At 40.0% G+C, this 25,706-nt stretch overlaps 1 protein-coding gene across 1 annotated transcript in view; it reads left to right on the top strand.

The window, feature by feature from the left end:
- The window catches only part of LOC116506953, a 70,081-nt gene that overhangs the window by 40,818 nt on the left and 3,557 nt on the right, over nucleotides 1-25,706 (top strand). Inside the window, exons 17-30 of the mRNA XM_032214846.1 lie at nucleotides 261-488; nucleotides 2,491-2,646; nucleotides 3,679-3,881; nucleotides 6,429-6,606; nucleotides 8,976-9,092; nucleotides 11,579-11,959; nucleotides 14,759-16,585; nucleotides 17,229-17,309; nucleotides 18,852-18,938; nucleotides 19,837-19,928; nucleotides 20,770-20,855; nucleotides 21,308-21,374; nucleotides 22,321-22,466; nucleotides 24,570-24,725. Coding sequence (XP_032070737.1) covers nucleotides 261-488; nucleotides 2,491-2,646; nucleotides 3,679-3,881; nucleotides 6,429-6,606; nucleotides 8,976-9,092; nucleotides 11,579-11,959; nucleotides 14,759-16,585; nucleotides 17,229-17,309; nucleotides 18,852-18,938; nucleotides 19,837-19,928; nucleotides 20,770-20,855; nucleotides 21,308-21,374; nucleotides 22,321-22,466; nucleotides 24,570-24,725 — 3,805 coding nt within the window. The remainder of the gene's footprint in view (nucleotides 1-260; nucleotides 489-2,490; nucleotides 2,647-3,678; nucleotides 3,882-6,428; nucleotides 6,607-8,975; nucleotides 9,093-11,578; nucleotides 11,960-14,758; nucleotides 16,586-17,228; nucleotides 17,310-18,851; nucleotides 18,939-19,836; nucleotides 19,929-20,769; nucleotides 20,856-21,307; nucleotides 21,375-22,320; nucleotides 22,467-24,569; nucleotides 24,726-25,706) is intronic.

Genomic DNA, 25,706 nt, shown 5'->3' on the forward strand with positions numbered 1-25,706 from the left:
TGGCCAGCACATAACACAAGTTTGACAGCCCTGCTCCAAGGCAACAAGAACAGGAAAATAGACAAACTTCTTGATTAACAGCTTAAATAACAAATGATTAATCTTGAGTGGGATGTTATTGTTTTACTACCTTTCTGTTTTAAATTCCTCCTTTGTAGAATTGAAATAATGATAATTTCTTTCCAAAATTGCTATGATAATTAATAGAATGATCTATGTATTTTAATACCAATATTGCTTCTATACTTATTTTGCTTCAGGGTGCACCAAACCAATTCAATTCCCCAGAACCTTTGCACCTTGTTTTATCCCAAAGTGCTCAACAGGGGAAGAGTAAGGACATGAGTAGACCACTAAAGGAATTACAAGAAGCAGTGGAAATGCTGAACAATGTAGTGAAGGAACGAGAGCAGACCTTGAAGGCGGCGACTGAAACTGAGAACCTGGAGTACTTTTCTCAAGTTATGAAAGACAAGGAAGAAATTGGGGTAAGAGGAGGCTAAGAGGTGCCACATATAAGCAGACCTCTCTAATGATTAAAGAGAGAACACCTACAGTTTATACCCTGCCCCAACTCATTGTTTCTTGTTGTAATGTTTCTGGTATTGAAACAAGAATCTGACACATACCGATCAGTAGTTTTTCCTGACTATCTGTTAAAGATATGTAGAATCTTTTGCAGGTTGTCATATTGTTGACTTACTTTAATCCAGTGCAACTCTTCATGCAGACTAACATATTTTTCGGAGTATAAGATGCACCTTAGTTTTTGGGGAGGAAAATGGAAAAATTTCTGGCTACCAAGTATTCATTTTTATTCCCATAACACCAGAAAAGCAAGCAAACACAATAGTATAATAAAATGACACTTTTCTCCACATTTTTTCTTTCCCCGGGTGGCCAGGGAATCTTTTAATAAGCTTTACTAGATGTCTGGGCATTCAGCCAAAAGCACTTCTGGTAAAAATGTAACAAAGCTGAATCAACAAACCAGCCTAGAGCTTGCCTGAAGGAAACCATTGAGAAAACTCAGATAGCTGATAGGAAAAATCAATGCCTTGCCCTTAAAGGAATTATCCCCAAAAGAATAGAAATCACAAAGTCACAGGAACTCTCTGCCTTGCCCTTGAGAGCATTATCTCCCAAAAATAGAAACTGGACAAAAGAAGTACCTCTTAAGGCATTCTTCAAATCTTTTGTCCTTGGCTTCCCCCAGCTGGAAGGATTTTTTTTCAACCGTATGTTGCAGTAAAAATATTTGAAGTTTTTTTTTCAGCCCTAATGAGTTGCTAATGAGTCTTCAGTCTTCTAAAGGCAAAGCTTCACTCCTTAGCACTTCATTAGGGCTGAAAAAAAGCTTCCAAAAAGCTATATTCGGAATATAAAACGCACCCCAATTTTCAGCCTCCTTGGGGGGGGGAGTGTGTCTTATGTCCAAAAAATACAGTAAAATATTGAAACGTGTTTAGAGGAAGCTGATTTATATAAAGTCAGACTGCCATGGTCCATTTAATTATACATTGTCTACTCTGATGCCAACAGTGCTTTGGAAAGGAGAATTTCTCAGATATTTAGAGATCCTGGGGGTTGAACCTGAGATCCTTTTGAATGTAACTCTAATGTAAATGTAAATCTTAACCTGTGATGAGTTCCCCAAAGCTCACGTTTCCTTCCAGATGTTCTTATATTACTGAGACTCTGTTTACACCACATTCTGTCTCATGCCTTTTCACTCTATCTCTACATGGCTTTCCGCACACTCTCATCCATCCATATAGAAATTATGGAAATTCCTTGGAAGCAAATATTCAAATATTGCATCAAACATGTAAGTGGTCCAATTTAGCACTACAGTGGATATTATGAAATCCTTCAACAAATCTCAGAAATAGATCTCCAAATCTAAGAATCCTCAGGGAAAGTGGCACATTTCAAAAATGCATAAGATAATATTTTGTCTTACAAAAAACAGCCGGTATAAATATCCTAGTTTTCATATTAACAAATCTGCAATAAGGTGCAAATTAAGACCAACATGAAGCCCTTTTAGAAAAAAAACCCCAATGTAAAATCAGCTTGGACAAAAAAAATGTCCTTAAATGATGGAAGGATGAGCCAAATTCAGAAATCAAGAATTCAGTCTGGGCTAAACCAAAGCGTTTTGTGTCTAGACAAGTGCAATTTCCAGACTTGGATATTAGACAGAGAGCAATAGCACTTAGACTTATATATCACTTCATAATGCTTTATAGCCCTTTCTAAGCGTTTTACAGAATCAGTATATTGCCCCCAACAATCTGGGTCATCATTTTATTGACCTCAGAAGTGATGGAAGGTTGAGACAATCTTGAGCTGGTCAGGATCGAACATCTGGCAGTCGCCAGAGTTAGCCTGCAACATTGCATTCTAACCACTATGCCAACACATATCAAGAAATGTCAAGCACTGAATGCCATTGCTAAACTTCCTGTTTGTTCTTTCACTTCTCAGCTGAGCTGGGTGACCTCACAGATTGAAACAATCCAGGAGAGAGCAGAAACACTAGCTCGGGACCTCATCCAAGCAGAGAAGAGTTTTACCACTGTAAAAAGCGAGATGGATCTGTTTGATGTGCAGGGCATACAGAAAAGACAACAAGAGATAGAGGTGAGATCCAGAGCTTTGGTTCTGATTTTTCTATCTTGAAGAATGTTGAAACTGAGTTAGTTTTCCCCACTTCAGAAAGTTTTCAGATGGCACTGGTTTTTTAAATTAAAATTAATTTAAATGCACCAAACAACTATTGTGTTTTCCTCCTTCATGCTTCCATTTGTAAATATAAATGGAGGAACTGGTAGGAAATGGAAGAGTTACAAATGGAGGGTAATGTCATCTGGATCCCTTGTAAAAATCCAGGAATGAGGTAAGGAAATTGTTTAATAACTGTTCTGTCGGGAACCATTCCATCTCCTGTAATCTTGTCTGCAAAGAGAGCTAACTTTTCTTGTTTAGCTCATTCTGTTATTTTTTTTACAAGTTTGGCCTTGGGCTAATCTTAGATGTATGTGGGTGAGGAATGTCCTGGGATTTAAAATTAGATTGTCTCTGGTATATAAGAACAAATATATTTTGCTGTAGTCAGAATGTCCCAAATGACATGTACTGGATGCTTAAATGCATTCCTGGACTTTGTAGGTTGAAGATTTGGGGGTTAATAGTTGGAAATAGTTGAACATATTCCAAGGGTTAAGTGGTGTGAAGTGCTTCTCATGTTTATACAGATGTAAATGCAGCAACAATTAGCCCAATGTCCACAAAGTTGCTGGGCTCAGTAGCCACTCCCCCAAATAAGTTTCATTATCTCATAGCAGATGTGGGGACTATAGATTTTAAAGAAGACATTATACATACGTTTTTAAAAAAAATCTATTCTGCCTTGTTACCATTGCAAATCACAGAAGATTATCTCACAAGTTTAAGTTTGACTATAATTTTGAGCAGTACTTTTTAAAAGGGTGTGATGTTTATTGGTTCTGACCATATGTGCTTTTTATTTAGCTTTCCTCCACCCCACCCCACCCCAAAAAAATCAATAGCAAGAAACCTATCCTTTCTGGGATAGCAACAAGAATTTGCTATCCAGAAGGAACCAAGGAAGTGTCTTCACCACTGTGAATCCTGTTGTTCTGTGTCCCATAGAGTGATGTGACTCCGTTGGAAGGAAATATAGAGGAACTGGAAAGAGCAGCTACTCACCTGGTTCAAATATCTGAGGACTCCAAACCGATTCTTGAAATATTAGAGGCTTGGAAAGATCTCCAAAAACTGGTGCTAGAAAATTCAGTTCATGGGCAGCAGACTGTGCGGTTATGGCAATTCTTTAAAGGCTATCTGGCCATTATGTAAGTTAGTTTCTCTTTCTCTTATTCGCCTTAAAATCTTGGGGTGCAAGATGCCCAAAATTAAGAACTGTCTTAAATTACAAAAAAAAAGATTGTTTTTCAGACAGCATACCGACATTTTGCTGGAGGAAAAATCCATCTGGTTCAGTTCCAAGCTGGTAGAAAAGCATAGGAGATAAAATGGAGGCTTATTGGAAAGAAGGACTCTGTTTATTGATGAGCAGAGCCAACAACAGCATTTGGTTCTGGGGCAGCTGACTATGTGGATGGATCTTTATAGGTTTCTGGGGCTTTCTGTTGAAATGCTTCAGGGGATTGTGCAATGCAGTGAGCCCGGTATCTTTTGCTATTCTAATGGTGGTGGGCTAATCCTATTATGTCCTAAAAGGCCACATCCGATGGGGAAATGCAAAGTTTAATCCCATCATTTGGAACTGAAGGTCTTTTGTTTGTGAATAAGCTGGCTCATTCTTTCTTAATGAGCATTGGAGGCCCTATCTGCTGGAGGCTATTAAGAAAGACTGGGAAAGACTAAGAAGTCTAAGAACAGGTTTCTCCATTTCCTCCTTGGGAAAAATATAATATTCTACTTCTTTTCATATTCCCAAAATATTTCATTCTCTAGAAGAGGGATGACTTCTTGCAATTTCCTTACAATTCATACCATATAGCTTTCTAGATAGTCTTATTTTCTTTCTAATTTTTATACTTCAGCAAGAATGCATCTTGCTGCTAGAGCAGGGGTTGGCAACCTTAAACACTCAGAGCCACAAAGATCATAATTGGGAGCCCCCTGTTTAATTCTGGAGCAAACCAACCAAAAGCCCAGTTCCCCACCATAGAGTCTCCTAGCACAGCATCCTTTTTCCCCTGCTGACCAGAAGTCGGGTTCCCCCAACCATAGAGTCTCCTAGTGCGGCGTCCTTTTTCCTCTACCTGCCGTAACTGAAAGCCCTATCAATTCTGGAGCCGACCAGTGACAGAGAGCCATAGCAGAGGGATGAAAGAGACACATGCGGCTCCAGAGCCACATGTTGCCAACCCCTGTCCTAGAGAAATCTTGGGAACGGCTTGACGTTTTAAAATTAATTAAAGATCAGAATCAGGAAATAGTATTTTTATTTTTAAAAATTAAACCTTCCTTAGACTTCAAACTGTTTTGTCTGTGAGATGTTTTTGTTTTGAAGACAATTCAATTAGCTTCTTAAATCTATTTCAGTCCTAGGCACAGTTCTCCACAGCAAGTATTTCTTGATGTCAAATTGCGTGTAATCTGAATGTAAATTGTCACAGTTGACAAACATACAGGGAAGTTGCCATTGGCTACATATTTCCTTGCTTTATACACCTTTATTGAGCAAAATACACATGCAAATATTTTAGTGTTGTCAAGTATGATGACCTATGTGTGAGTTCCTTGCTAACTTTTAAACAATAGTGGGAGAAGCTGGCATTGTTTTCACATCTTTAATATTTCCTGAGTAGACTTTGAGACAAGGTAATGGAAAGTGTTTCCATGTCTTGCCAAGAAAACTGAATGGAAATGTCCATGTAAGTCAGTAGGTGTCCAGCACAGCTTGAAGGTGATTTGATGTTTTTAAAAGGCTTGAGGGAAGTGCTTGCTATTTTAATTATGAACTATAGTCGGATAAATTCTGCCATCTAGTGACACAGATGCAGAATAGACATCCAGGGTGATTCTTGGTTCCTAATAGCTAATGTTCTGCCTGTAGTTTAGGTTGGTAGTGCAGAACAAGGATGGGTGGGCTTCAGATCAGTCTGGTGTGTTTTAATTTTTTAAATCAAAACCTGAAGACCCACCAACCAAACCCTGGTGTAAAAGATATTAATTTAGAATTAAGGAATAAGTTTCCCATCAGCATCTTCTGACACAGTGACTCAGTGGCTGAGCTTGTTGATCAGAAGGTCGGCAGTTCAGCGGTTCGAATCCCTAGCGCCACATAACAGCGTGAGCTCCCATTACTTGCCCCAGCTTCTGCCAACCTAGCAGGTTGAAAGCAAGTAAAAATGCAAGTAGAAAAATAAGAACCACCTTTGGTGGGAAGGTAACAGCACTCCATGCACCTTCAGCATTTAATCATGCCAGTCACATGACCATGGAGATGTCTTCAGAGAGAGCTGGCTCTTTGGCTTTGAAATGGAGTTGACCACTGTCCCTAGAGCTGGAAACGACTATCACGAATGTGGGGGGGAGCCTTTACCTTTAAGCATCTTAAGCCTAAGAGTATATTTTGAGTACCAGGATTGCATTAAGCATGCAGCATTTCATGTCCATTAAATGCACTCCCTATTACTTCCAGGTTTCCTCATTCAGCAGACAAATTTTGGTGCACAAAGTCCTTGAGGGTTTTTGTTATTGTTGCTGCCGCTATCCTAACATCATCCAAAAATCTACCTTTTGGTTTTCATCTACTTTTTGGTCTACTTTTGCAATGGAAAGTTAAATTGGCTATATATTTAGGCAGGTATGAAGACCTGTTTCTTCTGGTTGCATTCACAGCTGTCCTCTCACCCTTGATTTTCTAGCTCTTGGACAGAGGACACCCGGGCACAAATTTTCTCAGACAATCTGAATGCCCAGGGTCTTTCCGAAGCCCCCTGGGAGAAACTGAAGAATAGTATGGAGGCTAAATTCAAGGAGTTTGAAGAGTTGGCAGCATCCGGGTGGGAGCTGATAGCTGAAAAGCATTATTTGAGTAAAACGGTAAGTGTGAAAGGTTAGGGATATAAATATTCCACAGGCTGTCAATGGGGATATCATTTAGGTAATTTAGGAATTGGTATTTAAGTGCAGAAGAAGATCATGGTACCTTTTCAAATATGCCTGTCTTTATGAATAGTGGCTCAGAGCAGCTAATGGATTTCTGTAGATAATGGTTTTCATAGATTTGTCAGGACTGCTCTTAATTACGGATATTTTTTGCACCATTAAACAGCCCCCTCCTGGGCATTAGCTTCATCCAGCAGCAAATGCTTTTCAGTTAAATAGCATGTATTCATAGGCCCAGATGGGTTAAAATCCTTGAGAAAGAGAGATAATATACAATTATAGATTATATCCAATTCACATCCTTGAAGCATTTTTTCAAATAAAGAAATCCAGTGAGCAAATATTTTATACATTTTTTTTAAAAAAATAAACCTCATAGTGTTGCCTAAAGCACCCACAGTATTTGCTATCTCTGATTTAGAGAGGCCCAGTAACATGATCTTATGAGTGAGTTATTCATTTAGTTATCACTAAAATGATCAGAAAATCATATGGTATTAATTACAAAAATTATCTCAATTCCTGCTATTTTGAACCAGTGAGGAGAAACTGTGATAAAATGCACAAATGAGGGTGAGATAGACACACTCAGCATTTAAACCTAGACCTTAAAATGAGAGATAAAATTCAATTCTGTAAATATATGTTGTCCTCTACAGAAGTGAAAGCAGTAAACACAGTCCAGGGTACAAGCAGATAAATGTAATCACAATCCTCAGTGTGATTTGGACCAACGTGCTAAGTTTCAAATAGATGTTTTAATTGCTTTGATTTCTTAAGAAAGTTCAAGTTTTCCTACAGGTTATTTTGGAGAAGTAGAAGAAAGAAATGGTTTCAGAGCAATGGTTTGGATCATCAAGGGTATCAAAGATTTATTCATTTTTAATATTGAGAACATTTTTTGGAAAGACAGAGTGGAGCTATGGGGTCCTTGGCAATAACCAAGCTCAGAGACCACCAAGGACCCCACAATTCAACCCTGAGCTACAAATATTCTCTTCTATTGGTAGAGTGAAACTAATTCAAGGGTTTGAGAGGAAAGCAAATGGACAGATTCAGAGATGGGTTGCTCCCGGTTCGGCCCAGTTTGGCTGAATTGGTAATGGCGGTGGAGGGAGGCTCTGGCCACCTGCCTGGCCATGTGCACGAGCAAACTGGTAGTAAAACAAGTATAAACCCACTACTGGACAGGTTTCAGAGCTGGTCACAAATCAGATTGCAAGGGAAAACAGCATCAGAAAATCAGGGGAGTAGCACTACACAAGAACAGTTTGGGAATAGACTCACATAGAAAAATCTAAAATGGGAAGAAGCAACTAAAGAATATCACACACAGAGTAGCTGCTGAGAACAGGGAGCAACATTACAGGAAATCCTGAAAGGGGCTAATTCCAGTTTGAACAAAAAGTGAGATTAACTGTAAGGAATATCTCTTCTTGCCTGCTAAAACAAGTGCAAGAGGACTGCAAAAGATGAAAGAGGGGTTTCTCTCTTGGGAACATTTGAGGAGAGTCTTTTCTCTCTCTCTAATAGTTTATTTTATAATCTTATGTCAGAGTTTTGGCAGCGTGACTATTATTATGAGATAAACTCAGGAGCAAAACAGAGCCCAGAGCACACAGAGCCTTTGTACAGTTAGTAGTGGTTTATATATACAGACATATACATGGTAGATAAATTCCTTACCACTTAGCTACAGACACAAGGAGAGAAATGAGATACATGACGAGAGGGGGGAGGGAGAGGGAGGAAGGGAGAGAAAGAGAGAGAGAGGACGCCCTCTAATGACCACCTATATATAGACACCTCTTCAAGGGGTAAATGACTTGTGTGGACCCATCAGAGTTTTAAAGAGGTGATACCATATATTGCTGAATCATCATTGCATCAGCCTATAGATTACAGATTATAACCTTAAATCAGCTGGCAGTTATTAAATACTCATTACCTGAGATCTTATTTTCCTTCTCTAATAATTTAATGCATACAATATATGAAACATAGTTCCATGGTTCTGTCTGTGGTCTATGCAACTTTCAGAGTTATCTTTCATTAAGGTTCCAGTGTTTTTTGTGACAAAATGATAGATTCTCTCAGCAGGCCTTATTGAGGTAACTGAACAAATAAGTAGGATATAATTGTTCAACTCTTTGAATGAAAAAGGACAGATACAAATCTATTAATCTACCTGGAATCCTTAAGAATATGGAAACCAATATTTAAGAGAACAGAAATAGTTTCAGAGATATTGCAAAATGGCATTTCAGGTGGGCTTTCTCCCCCCCCTCTTGTTCTGCCTTTAGATAAAGGAGCGAATGGAGGAACTACAGAACATGCTGGGATGGGTGATGGTACGATATCAAGCACAGTGTTCCCCAAAGGACCCTGGAAACAAGAATGATGAGCCTCAGAACCTCCAAGTTAGTATGCCTCTAATGTGCCTTTATTACAAATAGGAACTTTTATTCATGGCCTAGGGCAGGGGTCAGCAACTTTAAACACTCAAAGAGCCATTTGGACCAGTTTCCCACAGAAAAGAAAACATTGGGAGCCACAAAGATCCTAACCAGAAGCCCCCATTCAATTCTGGAGCTGACCGGAAATCCAGTTCCCCTACCAAAGAGTCTCCTCCTAGCATGGCATCCTTTTTCCTCTACCTGTCCTAACTGAAAGCCCTATCAATTGTGGAACTGACCAGAAAGCCTGCTCCTTGCCATAAGAGTCTCCTCCTGGCGCGCTATGCTTCTCCCTCTCCCCAACTGGAAGGTCCTCTCAAAATTGTGCTGCTGACCAGTGACAGGGAGCTGCAGCAGGGATGAAAGAGCCACATGTGGCTCCAGAGCTGTGGGTTTCTGACCCCCTGTCCTCGGGAAAAGAAGAAGACGGTATTGCACAACCAAGGGGGAGGATGGAAATTTCCTTATTTTTTACCTTTATTATCTTTTTCACTGATTTGTACCTCTGGATGGTTATGTGTGTGAATTAGAGAAGTATTCATGTATTGTTTGCTTTTGTAAATTCTGTCATCAATATTGAATCTGCAGCTAATATATGGTTGTTGTCCATGCCATCAGCTGACTGCTTAAACATGAGGACATAGAACAGCTCAAGATGAGGAAACAATTTTCACTTCTTGTCCTCAGCCTTTCAAATTGGCAAAAGCAAAGATGGATCACCTTCAAACTTCTGAGAACGCTGACAATAAAAACAATTCGGCGGCATAAAAGTGCTTATGATTTAACTGCAAAACCATTGTCTAGACCAGCAATTTATTGTTCGCTAAAATGCATGGTTTGATTCAATATTCCTTTTGCTGGGCTCCACCAATCAAAGGACGTATCTAGGCAAAGGGGTGAGATAACAGGAGGAGAATTTGGATTTAGAATATTGCCCCACCTACCTAGGCTTGTGTTTGGATCAGTATAATGGGCTCATAGTGTGCAGTGAATCAACCTATGCAGTATGCAGCTGGAAAGTCAAGTGTAGCACCAGCAGGGCTCAGGATTCTTAAATAACCCAATTCTGTTGCTTTGGCAACAGCTTCTCATTCTTGGAATTATAAAGTACCAGTCCACTCTATTTTGCTAAAGATAAGGACATCTGCCCAAAGGATATGCGTAGCTCGGTCAACATTTTGTTACTAAAAATAGAATATGGATATTCTACGTCTCATGGCTGTACTTTCATCCTTTTAAAAATTGCTGCTGTAGAAAAAGTGCAGGGGCTAATCACTGGGATCTTGTGTTATTGCCTTCTTCCCCTTGCAGCTTAATTTATTCTGGTCTCTTAAAGTCTTTAAGAAACTGGAAGGACTGTGGATCTCTCACCTTTTTTCCAGGGTCCTTAGCTTGCCTGTTCTTGTAAAGACTTGGGAGGAGATAATGTTTCTTTTTTAAGGAAGAAAGCTGTCTGGACCAGTCTTGGATAGCCCCATTGGAGGGTTGAGACCTAAGGATTAGACTGAGAAGTTGTCAAAACATCATTGAAGAAGTATATTTATGACTATATTAAGATTTTTAAATAGCCATCATCTTAGCTCCCATGCTCCCATTTCTTAATCTGATTCCTTTCCAATAATAAGAATAACAACAGCCAAGCCCTATATCTATTTGCTGTTTTTCACCAATGTTGTAGTTTTCCCCTTTAAGATTTGCTATCTTTATTTTAAGTATATTTTTATACATCCAGGTTAAAACTGTCCAAGAGTTCAATACAACAGTGAAACTTTTCTGTATGGTCTCATTTATATTATATTTAGCTAAAATACTTACCATCAGAATAGATTTTCAGTTGCTGGGTTTTTTTCCTCCTGAAAAACTCTAGCACAGGAGATTGAGGCAAAAAATCTAGTTTCATATATAAAGCACTTGTTCACTTGAGTGTAGTGTCTCCAAACTTGTAGCAGACTTGCCCTGCCGGTCTTCTGCCTCCTTGTGTGAATCAGTCACAATATAGAATGAAGAACCAAATACTGACCTTTCCCCAGATGATCTCTAATTTTCTGAATAGGTCATGATCTTAGGTCCAGTTAATAGTACAGAAGCCTGTACAGTCCAGAAGGAAGTAGATCCCAGTTCAGAAGAAATAACAATGCTATAGCAATAGCAATAGCACTTAGACTTGTATACTGCTTCATAGTGCTTTTATAGCCCTCTCTTAAGCGGTTTACAGAATCAGCATATTGCCCCCAACAATTTGGGTCCTCATTTTACCCACCTTGGAAGGATGGAAGGCTGAGTCAACCTTGAGATTTGAACTGCTGAACTGCAGCTAGCAGTCAGCTGAAGTAGCTTGCAGCACTGCACTCTAACCACTGTGCCACCTCGGCTCTTACACACCAAGCTGAAGGAAGAAAATGAACAAATTACCCACTGCGGCTTATTTATTGTGTTTTCTTACTCCCTAGATTGAACTCGATTCTGGAGCTGATGTGACTGAGACAGATGGCATCCAGAACTCTAAGGTGTTGATGAAATGTTCAGCAGGAGATTACCATAAGCAACAGAATGAACCAGTCTCCACTGCATTTGCACTAAATGTTCTTCCAGGGTACAAACAGAGCTTGGAAGAATCAGGAAATGGTTTGCCCTTTGAGGTGGAGGTTCCTCAGGGAACTCTAGTTCTAGAACCCTCAGAGACGCCAGTGTTACTTGTGCCACAGGCATCCCCTGGCAGTTTAGGTAGCACAGTGAGTTTGATCCTGAACATTGAAAAGGAAGGGGAGAAAAAAGCTGCAGGGAGCCAGACTGCATCTTCACCAACTGTAGGACAAGAGACTTCGCACAAGGTAAGGCATTTCCTTGCCAAAGATGATAGATAGATGATAGATAGATTGAAATCACATATACACACACACATAATTGCAAAATGCAATGCTATATCACAGGTGTCAGGGTTCCAAGAAACACCCCCAACAAAATAAAATCCAAGGCTTGAAGTTCCTCAAAGTTCTAATTTATTAGAGATGTCATGTTGGCACATCTGGGAAATCCCAAATCTGAAAGCTTCTAGGTTGTCCCCGCCCACTTGAAAGTTCACAACCATGCTCCACACCCACAAGTTCCTCAATGGTCCAATCAGAGGTCGGTTCCTACCGGTTTGGAGCAGTTCGGAAGAGTAGGTAGTAACTCAGCCTGCCATGCCCCCGAATCGGTTCTCTCGGCAGTGCCATCTTGTTTAATGCTTCTGTGCATGTGCAGAAGCATTTTTATAGTACTGTGCATGTGCGCATAGCGAAGCATGGGCGCACCCCCAGCGCATCCCTGAGCGAACTGGCAGTAGCAGCAGCATCCGGAACCCACTCCTGGGTCCAATCCATTCTCCAGATCGACTTGAGACTGAAGACACTCCCCAGTCACTCCCAAGCAGGCAAATGTCTTTGACTCCCAGTGCAAGGAATGTTGTTATGGCTAAGTTTCCACCACTCTGACAAAAAAACCCCTCCCAATTTCCCAGGCTAAAATATGTGGCAGTCAGGAAGCAAAAAAGAAGAAAAATGGTTTCCAAAACTGACACAGGGTTTCTCGACCTTGGCAACTTTAAGATGTGGGGACTTCAATTCCCAGAATTCCCTAACCAGCATGAATTTTGGGAGCTGAAATCCACACATCTTAAAAGTTCCTCAATCCGAGATGTACTGTTCTAGAGCAATGGGAGGCAAGAATTTCTAATATGAGGAAATTCCAAACTAAGAATGTCAAGTAGGAGAGCTCCTAACATCAGTGGGAAATTTGGAAGTTCATAACTAAGCAATAGTATATTAATATGCAGTGTGGATCAAGGAAGCTAGTTTTGTTTTCTGCTTCTTACATAAAAAGCTGCCATTTATGCATCCGGCACAATCTTTTTATGTGGCACCAACTGACTTTCTGCACCTTCATTTCTTTGCTGGCTGTTGTAGCTTGTCATTACTACTACTTCACTTTCCATTTTTGTTTCTTTCCTGATATCCAGCTCTCTGAAATTAAACCCTCAGCCTGTAAAACATTTTGGAAACGTTGCCAGGGACTTTTAGAAAATACTTTGGGTAGTTTAAAGAGAAAGAAAAGGCTGTACCATCAGCATGCAAAAGAGGTAAAATTGATGTGATGTAGGAATGAGGGAGTGAGGACCAGGGATGCATGTTAGAGCACATGGCTGCATGTTGCAAGGTCCTTTACTAACTAGCTCATTGCTACTCCTCATAGTTAATTTCTGTATTGATTTACAATTATCACATCCATGTTAGAAATCAGGCAGACACCTTTAGCGAGGGTACAATGTATGAAGGCATGAATACATTACAGCTGCATTAAAATTTCCATCTCATATCCTAATATGTCCTATGAAAACTGCTCCCATAGAACTTTAAATAGCAATAGCACTTATAAGCCACTTCACCGTACTTTACAGCCCTCCTTAAGCAGTTTACAGTGTTAGCATATTGCCCCCAACAATCTGGGTCCTCATGTTACCAACCTCGGAAGAATGGAAGGCTGAGTCAACCTTAAGCCAGTCAGGGTCGAAGGACTTAAACTCCTGACAGTGTGAGCAGAATTAGCCTGCAATACTGCATTCTAACCACTATGCCACCATGGCTCTTAAATATGTTGTATATTATTCAAGCTTTCTCTATATGCTGTATTTGTTCTCCTCCACATCTTGCATCTTCAATAGTTGACCAAAGACAGAATTGATGCCTACACAGTTTCTGCTGTTAATTTCTACATTTATGAAAGTTCTCTGTTCTGTGTAACTATTAAAGATGCTGGACTGGTGTCACCTATGCAGACTTACCATACAAATTCATGGAAGATATACTAGGACAAGGAACAGTATGTAATTTAGCTCCCACTCTGAAGGAATAAATAGATTTGCAAAGGAAAAAGAATCAATAAATGAATCCTACGATATATTGAATTTTGAGCTAAGATATGGACAGGAGAAAATATTTTATTTTTGGAAAATGGCCAAACCTCTTTCAGCTGATCTTAACACCCATTAAATGTTTTTAATACTCTATTGATAGCTTGAATGTTGAAATGAATTGAGAATGGGTAGTACATCACTTACAGTTTAGACATTAATGGCTGTGTGTTGCGTTATTTTGAGTTATACAAACTGTATGCTCACTACTTTACATTGTAGCCAATTGTCATTTCTTCAGTGTTGTCACATGAAAAGATAACACTTAAATATTTACAAAATGTGAGTGGGTGTACTCACTTCTGTGATATACTGTATACTGAAATGCTTTGAGATGTATTTAGTAATGGTTTCTCTACCTTTAAGTTCAGACTAATATTGTCTCCCTTCCTGAAAAGCCAGGAATAATAAAATGAAATAAACTAGAATAGCTAGAGTTTCAGTTGGCAAGAAATAAATAAAACTGAAGTGCATTGTCCTTTTTGGGGGGTTGCATGAATGGGTCTTTCAAATGAAGAGTGAATAAACATTTGGCAGAAGATAGCATGTCTCAGTGCATGCCTTTAAATAAGGTCTTACGATTGCAATGTTTGCTACTGTGCTATCCTAAATATTTGGCTTAGACTCCAGCAGCTTCATGCAGTTCAGATATGTTCTTTACTTTTCTTACCATGTTTTACAGGTGAGCACCTATCTACAAGTAAAGGAGAAACATGGATGTAGAAATCAGGATCCCGACTTTGGAAATTCAGCCCTCATATCAGAATCTGTTAAGCAAGGGTCTCCCAGAGTTCCTTCTTCCCCATTTTCCAGGGTAGAGTGGAGCAAAGCAGCCTCTCATACTTTCCCCAAGATGAATTCCAACTGCTCTCCAAAAAGCCCAAAGGGAAAAACCAAAGCAATGGCAGGAGATATTCAGCAGCTCATTTTGCAAAGGATTATGGGAACAAAAACAAATTATCTGCAAGAAGGGAAGCATAGAATGAGTAACACTTGGCCGCCTAGATGCACCCGGAGGGTGCAAGTGCTGCAGGCATTGTCCTTACCACAAAGAGAGCTGATGGATTATGTAAAAAATCCACTGAAATGGACTATTGATGAAGAATGTGATTTACCCAGAGAAACGTCTGGAAAGTGCATATTCCTGAAACAAAGCACAAGTCTCCATAGCCACCATTCATCCACAGAAAAGATGAACAGCTGTCAGCATCTTTCCCTGGGATCTGTTTTGAGCTTGGAACTTCCCAAGGACCTCAGTGCTCTTAGAAATGTCCATGATGTTGTCAAGGTAGCAAGGGAAGAAATAGCAGAAAGGAAGGGGGCAATGCAGGTGAACCAAGTGGACCAAAGGAATACAGAAGAGACAAAGACACACGAAACTGGTATCAGCCTGGAAAAGGGAACCATAAGAGGACAGAGAGTAATGCACGCAAAGCCCATGAGAGCAGAAGATGTTCCTCATAAGCTCCCCAAATCTAAGAAGGGCACTTGGTTTGAAGAAGTGAACCTCAACCCAATCTACGGCAGGCAGAAAACTTACTCTGTTGCTTCTAGTGAAGAGGTGAAGCTGCATCCCACAAGTCGCAACCATTCCAGTGATGGATTTTTTGATTTCAAGCGGAATAAGCCCTCTCATACCAGTGTATTGCATGAGCAGATAGGTTTGGAGTGGGATAAACTAGCTGCTTCACTAGGTAGAATGGATAGCCCCAAAGAGAAGCAAGCAAAAGATGTAGATGATAAGAGAGCCAAAGTCCAAGAAGCTTTGAGGTTGAAACTGAAGCCTTCCTCTGCTGAATCTCCAAGCATCCCTGATTTAGTTTCTCGTCTAACCAGAACTAAAGATCCTTTAGTGAAGGAGACATCAGAAAAAGAAAATACTCAGTGCCCTGGAGAAGGCATTTCAAGACACCCACCTTCATTTCTGCACTTGGGGCATAAATCCCCCACCCAACCTGCTAAGCTTGATTGTGAGTTGGGCTATGTGGAAAATACTCTGAGTGGCACAGATCTCTGCCCTTTTAATTTGACTCCATGGGCAGAGGTAACCAAAGAAACAAAGTTGCAAGGCATGACAGCAGACGTTCGTCACCCTGCTCATGAGATGTTTGAAGAAGAGGAAGAAGAGCTGCAGGCCATATGGAATAATATGGAGAAGCATAAAAAGGAGTCGGACATCTCCAGGGTCCCAGGAAGAAAGATGGAAAAAGAACAAAATCTGGCCAGCTTAGGTGGAAAACTTCTCCTGACATCTGCAGATAATTGGTTGATAGCCAAATTCAAGCTTCCCACTTCTGCTGAAATGTTGCAGAATTCAGAAGGAGGAAGAGGGGCCAGTCTCGGCATTGACAAGAGGAAAAGCAGACCAAATCAGTGCAGCAAAGCAGATACATCTTCTTGCCAGGAGCTTAATAAAGAGGCAGCATCTTCACCTGGAGAATTGTCACGGCAAAAAATATATCCAGCAGATCAACAGAAATTCCAGGAAGAAAGCAAAAGTGTTAGCAAGGTTAGAATGATTGGCTTTCTAGGGGAGGGATAGGAAGAACTGTATTAGAAAAATTCATTTTATCTACCATTTAAATGTTTGCGGTCCCCAAAAGAATTGATAAGATTTCTCTTCCCACTAATGCAAGACTCACACTTTTTCATGTAGATTGCTATCAATACTGAGCCCTGCAGGGGTGTGTGAATGTGATACTCATCAACATCAATCAATTTGGCCAATTCCGTGTAGCTGGAAGATAATAGTGATGGTAGACAAGCACACCTGGAATTTGTATAGTTAAGACATTCTCAGTCATCCAGGTCATGGTTGTCCCAAAGGTGCTTTTTCAGTAGGCAACTGGACTTCCTTGTTTTTCTTTGAAGATGTTTCATTTTTCATTCAAGAAGCTTCTTCAACTCTGACAGGATGGTGGAAAATGGAAGGATTTATATTCCAGTTGCCTCCTGAAAAAGCACCTTTGGGATCTGGAATTTGCTTACTTCAAAAAACTAAGCTAAAGTTAGTGTTGATGCAAGTTTGGCCATAGAATATTCTCCCACCCTTTTGCTACATTTTGCTACAAAAATGCCACATGTTCCTTCACAAGAGATTTTTTTTTAAATGTTTTCAGGAGACTTTATATTATCATATGTCTTTTTTCTAGACTCTTCCAAGTAAATTGGAACTTCAGATGATGGAAGGGCCTCTGGAAAGAAAGAACCTGTTGCAGGCAGGAGGCAGAAAGGTATTTATATGGGGAAAAAATTAAAAATAGGTTAATTTCCTTTTACTTCCGGCAGATCAACAGAAATTCCAAGAAGAAAGCAAAAGTGTTAGCAAGGTTAGAATGATTGGCTTTCAAGGGAAGGGATAGGAAAAACTGTATTAGAAAAATTCATTTTATCTACCATTTAAATGTTTGCGGTCCCCAAAAGAATTGATAAGATTTCTCTTCCCGCTAATGCAAAACTCACACTTTTTCATGTAGATTGCTATCAATACTTGTCTACAGATCCAAACAACTACTGGTTATCCATAAATTGCCACATTGAAAGAAATTAATCTAGGGTTATGATGGTATGTTGTCAGCAGGGGTGGGATTCAAAAATTTTAGCAACCAGTTCTCTGCCCGGTTGCTGGGTGGCTGTGGCTATGGTGGGTGTGGCCTACTCAGCCTCCTGCACCACCACGGGGGCGAACCATCACCCCCCCACACTCCGGAGGCTTTCCTCAAGTCTCCGAGAGGGTGAAAACAGTCTCTCCTGGGCTCCAGAGCCCTCTCGAGGCCCGAAACGGACCTGTTTCTGGACTTCTGGAACTTCCAGGAGGCCCATTTTTTGCCCTCCCAGAGCCTCCGCGTAGGCCCTGCACTTATCTGGCACCCAAAACAGGCTGCATAGAGACTACTGGGAGGGGCTGGGTGGGGCCAGACAGTCCTGGCAACTACTGGTTCAGCAAACCAGATGTAAAATTAGCATCTGGTTTGCCCAAACCAGTCTGAACCATCTGAATCCACCCCTGGTTGCCAGTAACTAACATTGATGCAACTCCATTTTTTTTTCAGTGAGATGATTCGAATATAAGCTACAGTAATAAATGATCTGAGTTTTCAGGATAAGTACAATCCACAGTGTGTCAGCTAAAATAAAGTTAAAAACTAGTTTGATTCGAGCCAGTCATTGGGGGGGGGGGGATTATTACCAGGGAGTCCCTCATACTGTATTTGCTTGGTGCTAATTATGTAGTTTTTCATGCCCTGAAGGAACTTTTGGACATTAGTTGTTTTTCTTGCCCCATGTTTTAAGAAAAAGTTTATAGGTAGTCCTCAAGTTACGACTACAATTTCCATTGCTAAGCTCCTGATTTTATGACATTTTTGCCATGGTTGTTAAGCGAATCACTGTAATTGTTCAGTGAATCACGTGGTCACTGAGTAAATCCAACTTCCCCCATTGACTTTGCATGTTGGAGGCCAGCTGGGAAAGTCACAAAGGATTATTTCATTACTGTGGGGTGCTGCAACCACCACAAATATATGATAGCCAAGCACCCAAATTATGGTTACATAACTGTGGGAATGCTGTGAAGGTTATAAGTGCCAGGACAGGTCATAACTCATTTTTTTCAGTGCCTTGTAACTTTGGTCACTAAATGAATGGTTGTAAGCCAAGGATTACCTGTATTCTAAAAGCAAGTGTGGACAAAAGAAGTTTCCTACTTGTGCTGCTTCATGTTCAGATGAATCTTTATCTGTTTTAGATCTGACCTTGGATTTTTATTCTTTCAGGCAAATAGTCGGTCCTGGAACACATTTCATACAGTTCTGATGAGGCAAACTTTGTGTTTTTACCAGGACAAGAAAGATACCCTTAAGGTAATGGCCGGTGAAAGAGAGAGAGGAAAAAAAACCAAAATGAAATGCTTGATTGATTGATTATATGCCATCAAATCTTTTTCTACCCCCAGCAATCACATTGATATATTTCCTCCATGAGAAATGGAGAAATTTGTTCTCCACCCTATATTTCTATATCCTATATAATCCAATGACTTCTGCATGAACAAGGTCATTAAGTATATTTACTTGAAAACACTTTATACCGTTTTTGTTGCCTGAGTTTTAGAAATAAACTGCATTTTTTCCAAAATAAAACCTAAAATGTCATGTATCCTAGATAGAACAGTCATAAAGCATAACAGAATATAAATTACCCGTAGGTGCATTGAAACTGAGCTTAAATGGTAATTATAAATGGCACTGATTAAAACTTACAAAACTTTCATAGAATAGAAGCATCTGCATAGTCTCTCTTAGTATAATGACATCGATCCATCAAGCAAGAAGAGTGAACATGATCACAAAGAGATCCTTGCATTTTACATTGTGTCTATCAGAGGCCCCTTTAAGACTTGTGGACTTCAACTCCCAGAATTCCCCAGCCGGGATGGCCGAATGAAGAATTCTGGAAGTTGAAGTCCACAAGTCTTAAAGCTGCAAAGGTTGGAGACCCCTGGCCTAAATCAATAGAAATGCAGAAACAGAATCCTGGATCATTCCTTTCTTCAGTTTGCCATTTAAGATAGTCCCTTTCTCAAGCTTTTTCTTGGTTAAATATGTACTAGTTTGTTAGCCATAGCTAAACCTTCAGAATGCTTACCCTATTCCAGGAAGAAGAATATTTGTTTACCTAAAAGTACTGTTTCATAGTGGCTTAGTTAGAAGCAATATTTTCAAGTGTGGGGACTTTATGTTTGCCTTCTTTGCATAACAGAGCTCTGTGATGGCCTTACCGTTGAACCTGTCTGGAGCTGTTTGCACCCTGGAAACAGAATATACCAAAAAGAGCCATTGTTTCACATTACAGTGAGTAGCATTGATTTTTTATGAGGTACCTGGATGCATTTGGCACTTTAAGGTATAGGTGCTGTTAGAATTTAGAAATTGTCATTCTCTGACTGGACATTTGGAACAGGTGCTGTCCTTTATACAATTTTTGTAGATATCCCAATATGCCAACAGTGAAACACATTCACTGTATTCAGTTGCTGAGGAAGGACGCAGGCAGTTTGTCATATCTCTGCTCCCGATCAGATTTCTAGGACAACACATAGTGCCAATGAATTTCCTGAAGAGAACAGAATCAACTTCTTTTCAGAATTCCAGCACTAATTGTTTCCTCTTCACTTACAACTTTCAGTCATTCCCATCTCTTAACTTGTAGTAAGGTTTAAGGTAGATATTTCTACCCGTTACTTATGTCTTAATTCCCACTGAAGTACAACACTGAAATGTGGCCAGCTATCATCTAATAGTTCTATTGACAGGTATCCTAGGATTAGGAAGTCTTGGAAAGTATTCTATGGAGTTTTCTAGACCAGTTTCCAAAATTATACAAATTTCTTTATGCCACCATATGTAAAGAGAATGGGAGTGGCCTTGACAGACAGGAGGAAGAGCCACTACCAAGACAACGGTCAGATAAAAGAGGATTGAGTTCGGGGCAGGAAAGTATCCTAAGTAAGCATCTCAGACAAGACCCTTGCTAGATTTCATGAAGTGACAGAGGAGAAAGCATGTTCAGAATTGTAAGATTTTGTTACTACAGCTTTATAATAAGTAGTACTGACTTGCTTAACAATGAATTCTTAATCTGGGCTACCTTGAAGTCTGATTCCATAATACTTTTTCTCTCACACACATCTAGGTTGAATGATGGCTCCAAGTATCTTCTCAGAGCTCCAACTGAACCACTCATGAAAGAATGGGTTACCAAATTACAGCAAAACTCAGGTAAAATTGAAATACAGCCCATAGTATAATGATTAGGCCTAAGCGGGGAAAAGTTTTTAATTTTACAGCCACTTTTATCTTTCCTCACCATGTATCGCATTGAAACTGGGTCAAACCTAGGATCATAAAATGGGTTTTAATCTTAATATTGTAGGGAAGATTGTCTAAAATATTGGGATTTATTTGTGGGAAACTGGAGCTAAAACAAAATGATCTCCTAGTCTCAGTTCCTTGTGTGTAGCAGTACAATAACAGTGGCTTGTATGGGGGCTACTGTGCACATTCCACATTTGAGCTGAACGATACAAGTAAAGATAAATGAAAGTGCTTTAAAATTCATGTTATCATTCCTGTTCATCAGAGTGTATGAAATAGACTTTTCTCATAGGCTTGCTTGAATGGTTTTATTTTAAAATATGATGTCTGAAATGACTGCTTTGATCTGTTCCAAGGTTTACTGGAAATGGATTTCTTCCCATCATCTTCCCAGCCTGTTCAAGGAATGACCTCTGTGGTTAGGTAAGGAGTTCAAGCAACTCAGCCACACTATAAATTTGCAGAGAAGTATGCAGAAAGTTTTTTGAGAATTCACAAGACTGATATTCCTATAAATATTTTTGCGTTTCTTAAAAATGCAATACTGCATCAAGATACTGAAAATATCCAGACTCTGGGATTCCTAAATGTAAAATTATGGCCATGCTAGCTGGACTGATGGAGATTGCAGTCTATCACATCTGGAGAGATTAGATTAACAGCAGTTTAATATTTGGAAATGCATCTTGTTCAAGTTTAGTTAAGATTATTACTGTGGTTCTCTTGCTTTTTCTTCCTGTATGATTCTCCAGCCTCTATATTATTAGAGGCATCCCTGATGCCCACTTCTTATTAACATGCAGTGTGCTGGTTTATTTTCAGCCACACAGAAGCTACCAGTTGACCAAATGAAATTAATTGAGATATCCTAAAGTAGTGCCTAAGGGACACGCTGGCTCAGTGGCTAAGACGCTGAGCTTGTCGATCAGAAAGTTCGACAGTTCAAATCCTTAGCGCTGTGTAATGGAGTGAGTTCCTGTTACTTGTCCCAGCTTCTGCCAACCTAGCAATTCGAAAGCATGTAAAAATGCAAGTAGAAAAATAGGGACCACTTTGGTGGGAAATATGCCATTTCGTATGCCTTTGGCATTTAGTCATGCCAGCCACATGACCATGGAAATGTCTTTAGACATGCGGGCTCTTCAACTTTGAAATGGAGATGAGTACCACCCCCTAGAGTTGGGAATGACTAGCACATATGTGTGAGGGGAACCTTTACTAAAGTGGTGCCTATGAATAAAACATCTCTGTTTGCTTTATGGAAAAGACAATCTACAACTAAACACTGCCAGAAATATGCAGCAGAGTGCTGTGCAAATTTGGATTTGAATCCCCTTTCCTATCTCCACCCCACCCACTCTTTTTTTAGTGAAATTCCTGGACAAGGAGTTCCCCACTTCCAGAGCTTTCAGAAAAAGCTTCCAACTAAGAGTCAAGAAATCAGATTTCTGCCCAAGTCAAGTGTAAAGCTGCAGTTGCCTTATAGTACTCGTAGTGAACCACTGGATACAACAGGTAAGTGTATGGGGCTGATTGCAGATTTTCAAGAGCATTTTCCTGACTTCACCTCAGTAGCTTATTATTGTAGTATCAGCAGATAGAGAACATGGGCTTCTCTAGACCCTGAACTAAACAATGTTGAGTCTAGTAAATAATTGGATGGGAGAATACAAGTGCAGGCCTGATTGGGAATCTCCCAAAATATGACTAAATAGTAATGAACTACTTCGGGGTTGCTGCCAGAAATCCATACAGTCACTGGAATTCAATCTTGATCTGAAAGAAGTTACCTTTGTCTTTAGAATAGTAATGCTGCTATACTACCCAGTGATATAAAATCTTTAAATAATATGTAGTGAAATGTTCCTGTCATCTTAATTGATGCATCATAAGAGAGCATCCTTCCAAAATTACTGCTGTAGAGGACAGGTAAGAACTAATGACATAGAATCCATTCAAGCATCTTCTTAATTTATTTTGGACTTTTGAAGTCTTGGAGAAACTGGCCAAGGTAGTGGAAATGGCCACATCTAAACAATCCTTTGCTGGATTGGACTAAATGGTTTAAAAAAAAATATTGAGACAAAATATTTTCCTCCAAGGAAGAGATATCTATGGGATATGAGCAAACCTCTAAATGTGATTGCTGACAGCTGGAGAAACAGAGCTTCTATCTGCAAGAGAAATAGCACTTATACTTATATACCACTTCACAATGCTCTACAGCCCTACGTAAGTGGTTTACAGAATCAACATATTTCCACAACAATCTGGGTCCTCATTTTACAAACCTCAGAAAGATGGAAGGCTGAGTCAACCTTGAGCTGGTGAGAATTGAACTGCCAATCTGTTGACAGTTGGCAGTCAGCAGAATTAGCCTGCAGTACTGCATTCTAACCACAGTGCCACCACGGCTCCTCTGCAAAAAAATCAATGTATTGTACTACATACTACAGTAGGTATAACTGCAGAAAAAAACTATTACTACCAACCTGCCTTCCATTGAGGATCTATACACTGCACGAGTCAAAAAAAGGGCTGTGAAAATATTTACAGACCCCTCGCATCCTGGACATAAATTGTTTCAACTCCTACACTCAAAACGACGCTATAGAGCACTGCACACCAAGACAACTAGATACAAGAACGTTTTTTTCCCTAATGACATCACTCTGCTAAACAAATAATTCACTAAGGCTGCAATTACTATTACTATTAGTCTTCTCATCGTTCCTATCACCCATCTCCCCACACTTAGGACTGCATGACTGTAACTTTGTTGCTTGTATCCTTATGATTTATATTGATATTGTTTCCTGGTTGCTTATTTGTACCCCATGACTGTAATTAAGTGTTATACCTTATGATTCTTGACAAATGTATCTTGTCTTTTTAGGTTCACTGAGAGCATAAGCACTAAAGACAAATTCCTTGTGTGTCCAATCACAGTTGGCCAATAAAGAATTCTATTCTATTCTATCTAATGTACCACACACGTACACACTGAACAATACAAAACCATGGTTCTTTTCCTTCTATTTTTGAAATTAGTTCTACCATCCCGCCCTGATCCTAAATTGTGTATTCTCTTGGTTTACTTAACATACTAAGTCAGCCTTTTGGGAACTAGGGACCAGTTTTGTGGAGAGAGGTTTTTCCGCAAACTAGAAGGGGGCATGTAGTTTTGTGTGCTGCCTTCATCTGGTGGATGGAGCTTTGCTTGTTTGCACAGCCTGGTTTCTGGCATGCCACAGACTGGTGCCAGTCATAGACTGGGGGTTGGGGATCTCTGTCCTACGTCAAAATGTAGATCATTTTGATTTGGTTTTACATGTTGTGTGAAGCTAGCTAATCAGATTTAACCAAATAATGGCTTATCACAGTCTTTCCCTCTCATACACACGCAAACCACCCCCCACATACATGTTCTAAGCTTATTTCGTAGTCTCCATCCCAGCAAAGGTTACATAATCTGTGTTAAAGCTAATATGCTGACATTGGTCCCATAAGCAAGTCATCTGATCCGACCGTGTCAGTGCTTTTAAAAAGGCTACAACTAGCACTCTGTGATACACTGCTGGAATATTCAGCCTTAATGCAGTGTGCCTCTCCTTCTAGGAAATGGCCTCAGAGCTGCACCTATTTATACCGCAGAACAGAATCTAAAGCAGTGTTCTCCTTTGGAGTCAGCGAGGTCACAAGACCCTCAGTTCTACCAGGAAGATGATTGTGGACTGGTGACAAGCAAAAGGCGATCATATTCATTCACTTCAGGTATGACATGCATATCTATTGGAGAAAAAGAACCAGAATTATTAGGTGTAATTTTTGATTTGGTCTTGTACAGCACCCAGAGTTTTCTAGAATGTCTGTTGTTATTGTTGTTAGTTGCGAATTCATGTCTTCCCCATCGCAACCCCATGGACAATGTTCCTCCATGCCTTCCTGTCCTCTACCATCCTCTGGAGTCCATTTAAGCTCATGCTTACTGTTTGGTGACTCCATCCAGCCACCTCATTCTCTGTTGTCCCCTTTTTCTTTTGCATTCAATCTTTCCCAGCATTGGGCTCTTCTCCAGTGAGTCCTTCCTTCTCATTAGGTGGCCAAAGTACTTCAGTTTCACCTTCAGGGTCTGGCCTAAAGAGCAGTCAGGGTTGATCTTCTCTAGGACTGACCGGTTTGATCGCTTTGCAGTCCAAGGGACTCGCAGGAGTCTCCTCCAGCACCATAGTTCAAAGGCCTCAATTCTTTGGCAGTCAGCCTTCCTTATTGTCCATCTTTCACAGCCATACATTGCAACTGAATGTCTGTAGGTATTGTCAAAGAAATAAATAACTCTTGTTAAGACTATTAATTTTCCCTGGCTTTCTAAATGTTTGTACAGCTGATAAGCTATTAAATCCATGACCTTATATTCAAATACAGCTCAGAGCCCTCTGCCTTTAAAATGTGTCTACAGTGACTAACATGACATCATATGCTATTTTCAGACTATCATTTCAGTTAGAAGTCAAGGTTATTTTCAAGGAACAACTGTATTGCTTAAACTCTCCACTAGGTGGCAGGAGCACACTTTGGGAGTCAGATCCATTTGTTTGATTTTTTGAAATGCATTTCTCACTTGAATGTGCTTTAAACAGGGTGGAGCAGACTTTGACTATACAGGTAGAATTTACACATTCCATCTACTGGGGGCCAGCATGGAAAACATATCTTTAAAATTAAATAATTCTGCCTCAACAGTTGGTTGCAAGC

This window comes from Thamnophis elegans, chromosome 4 (assembly GCF_009769535.1).
Source record: "Thamnophis elegans isolate rThaEle1 chromosome 4, rThaEle1.pri, whole genome shotgun sequence".
In the NCBI taxonomy this organism is placed as follows: domain Eukaryota; kingdom Metazoa; phylum Chordata; class Lepidosauria; order Squamata; family Colubridae; genus Thamnophis; species Thamnophis elegans.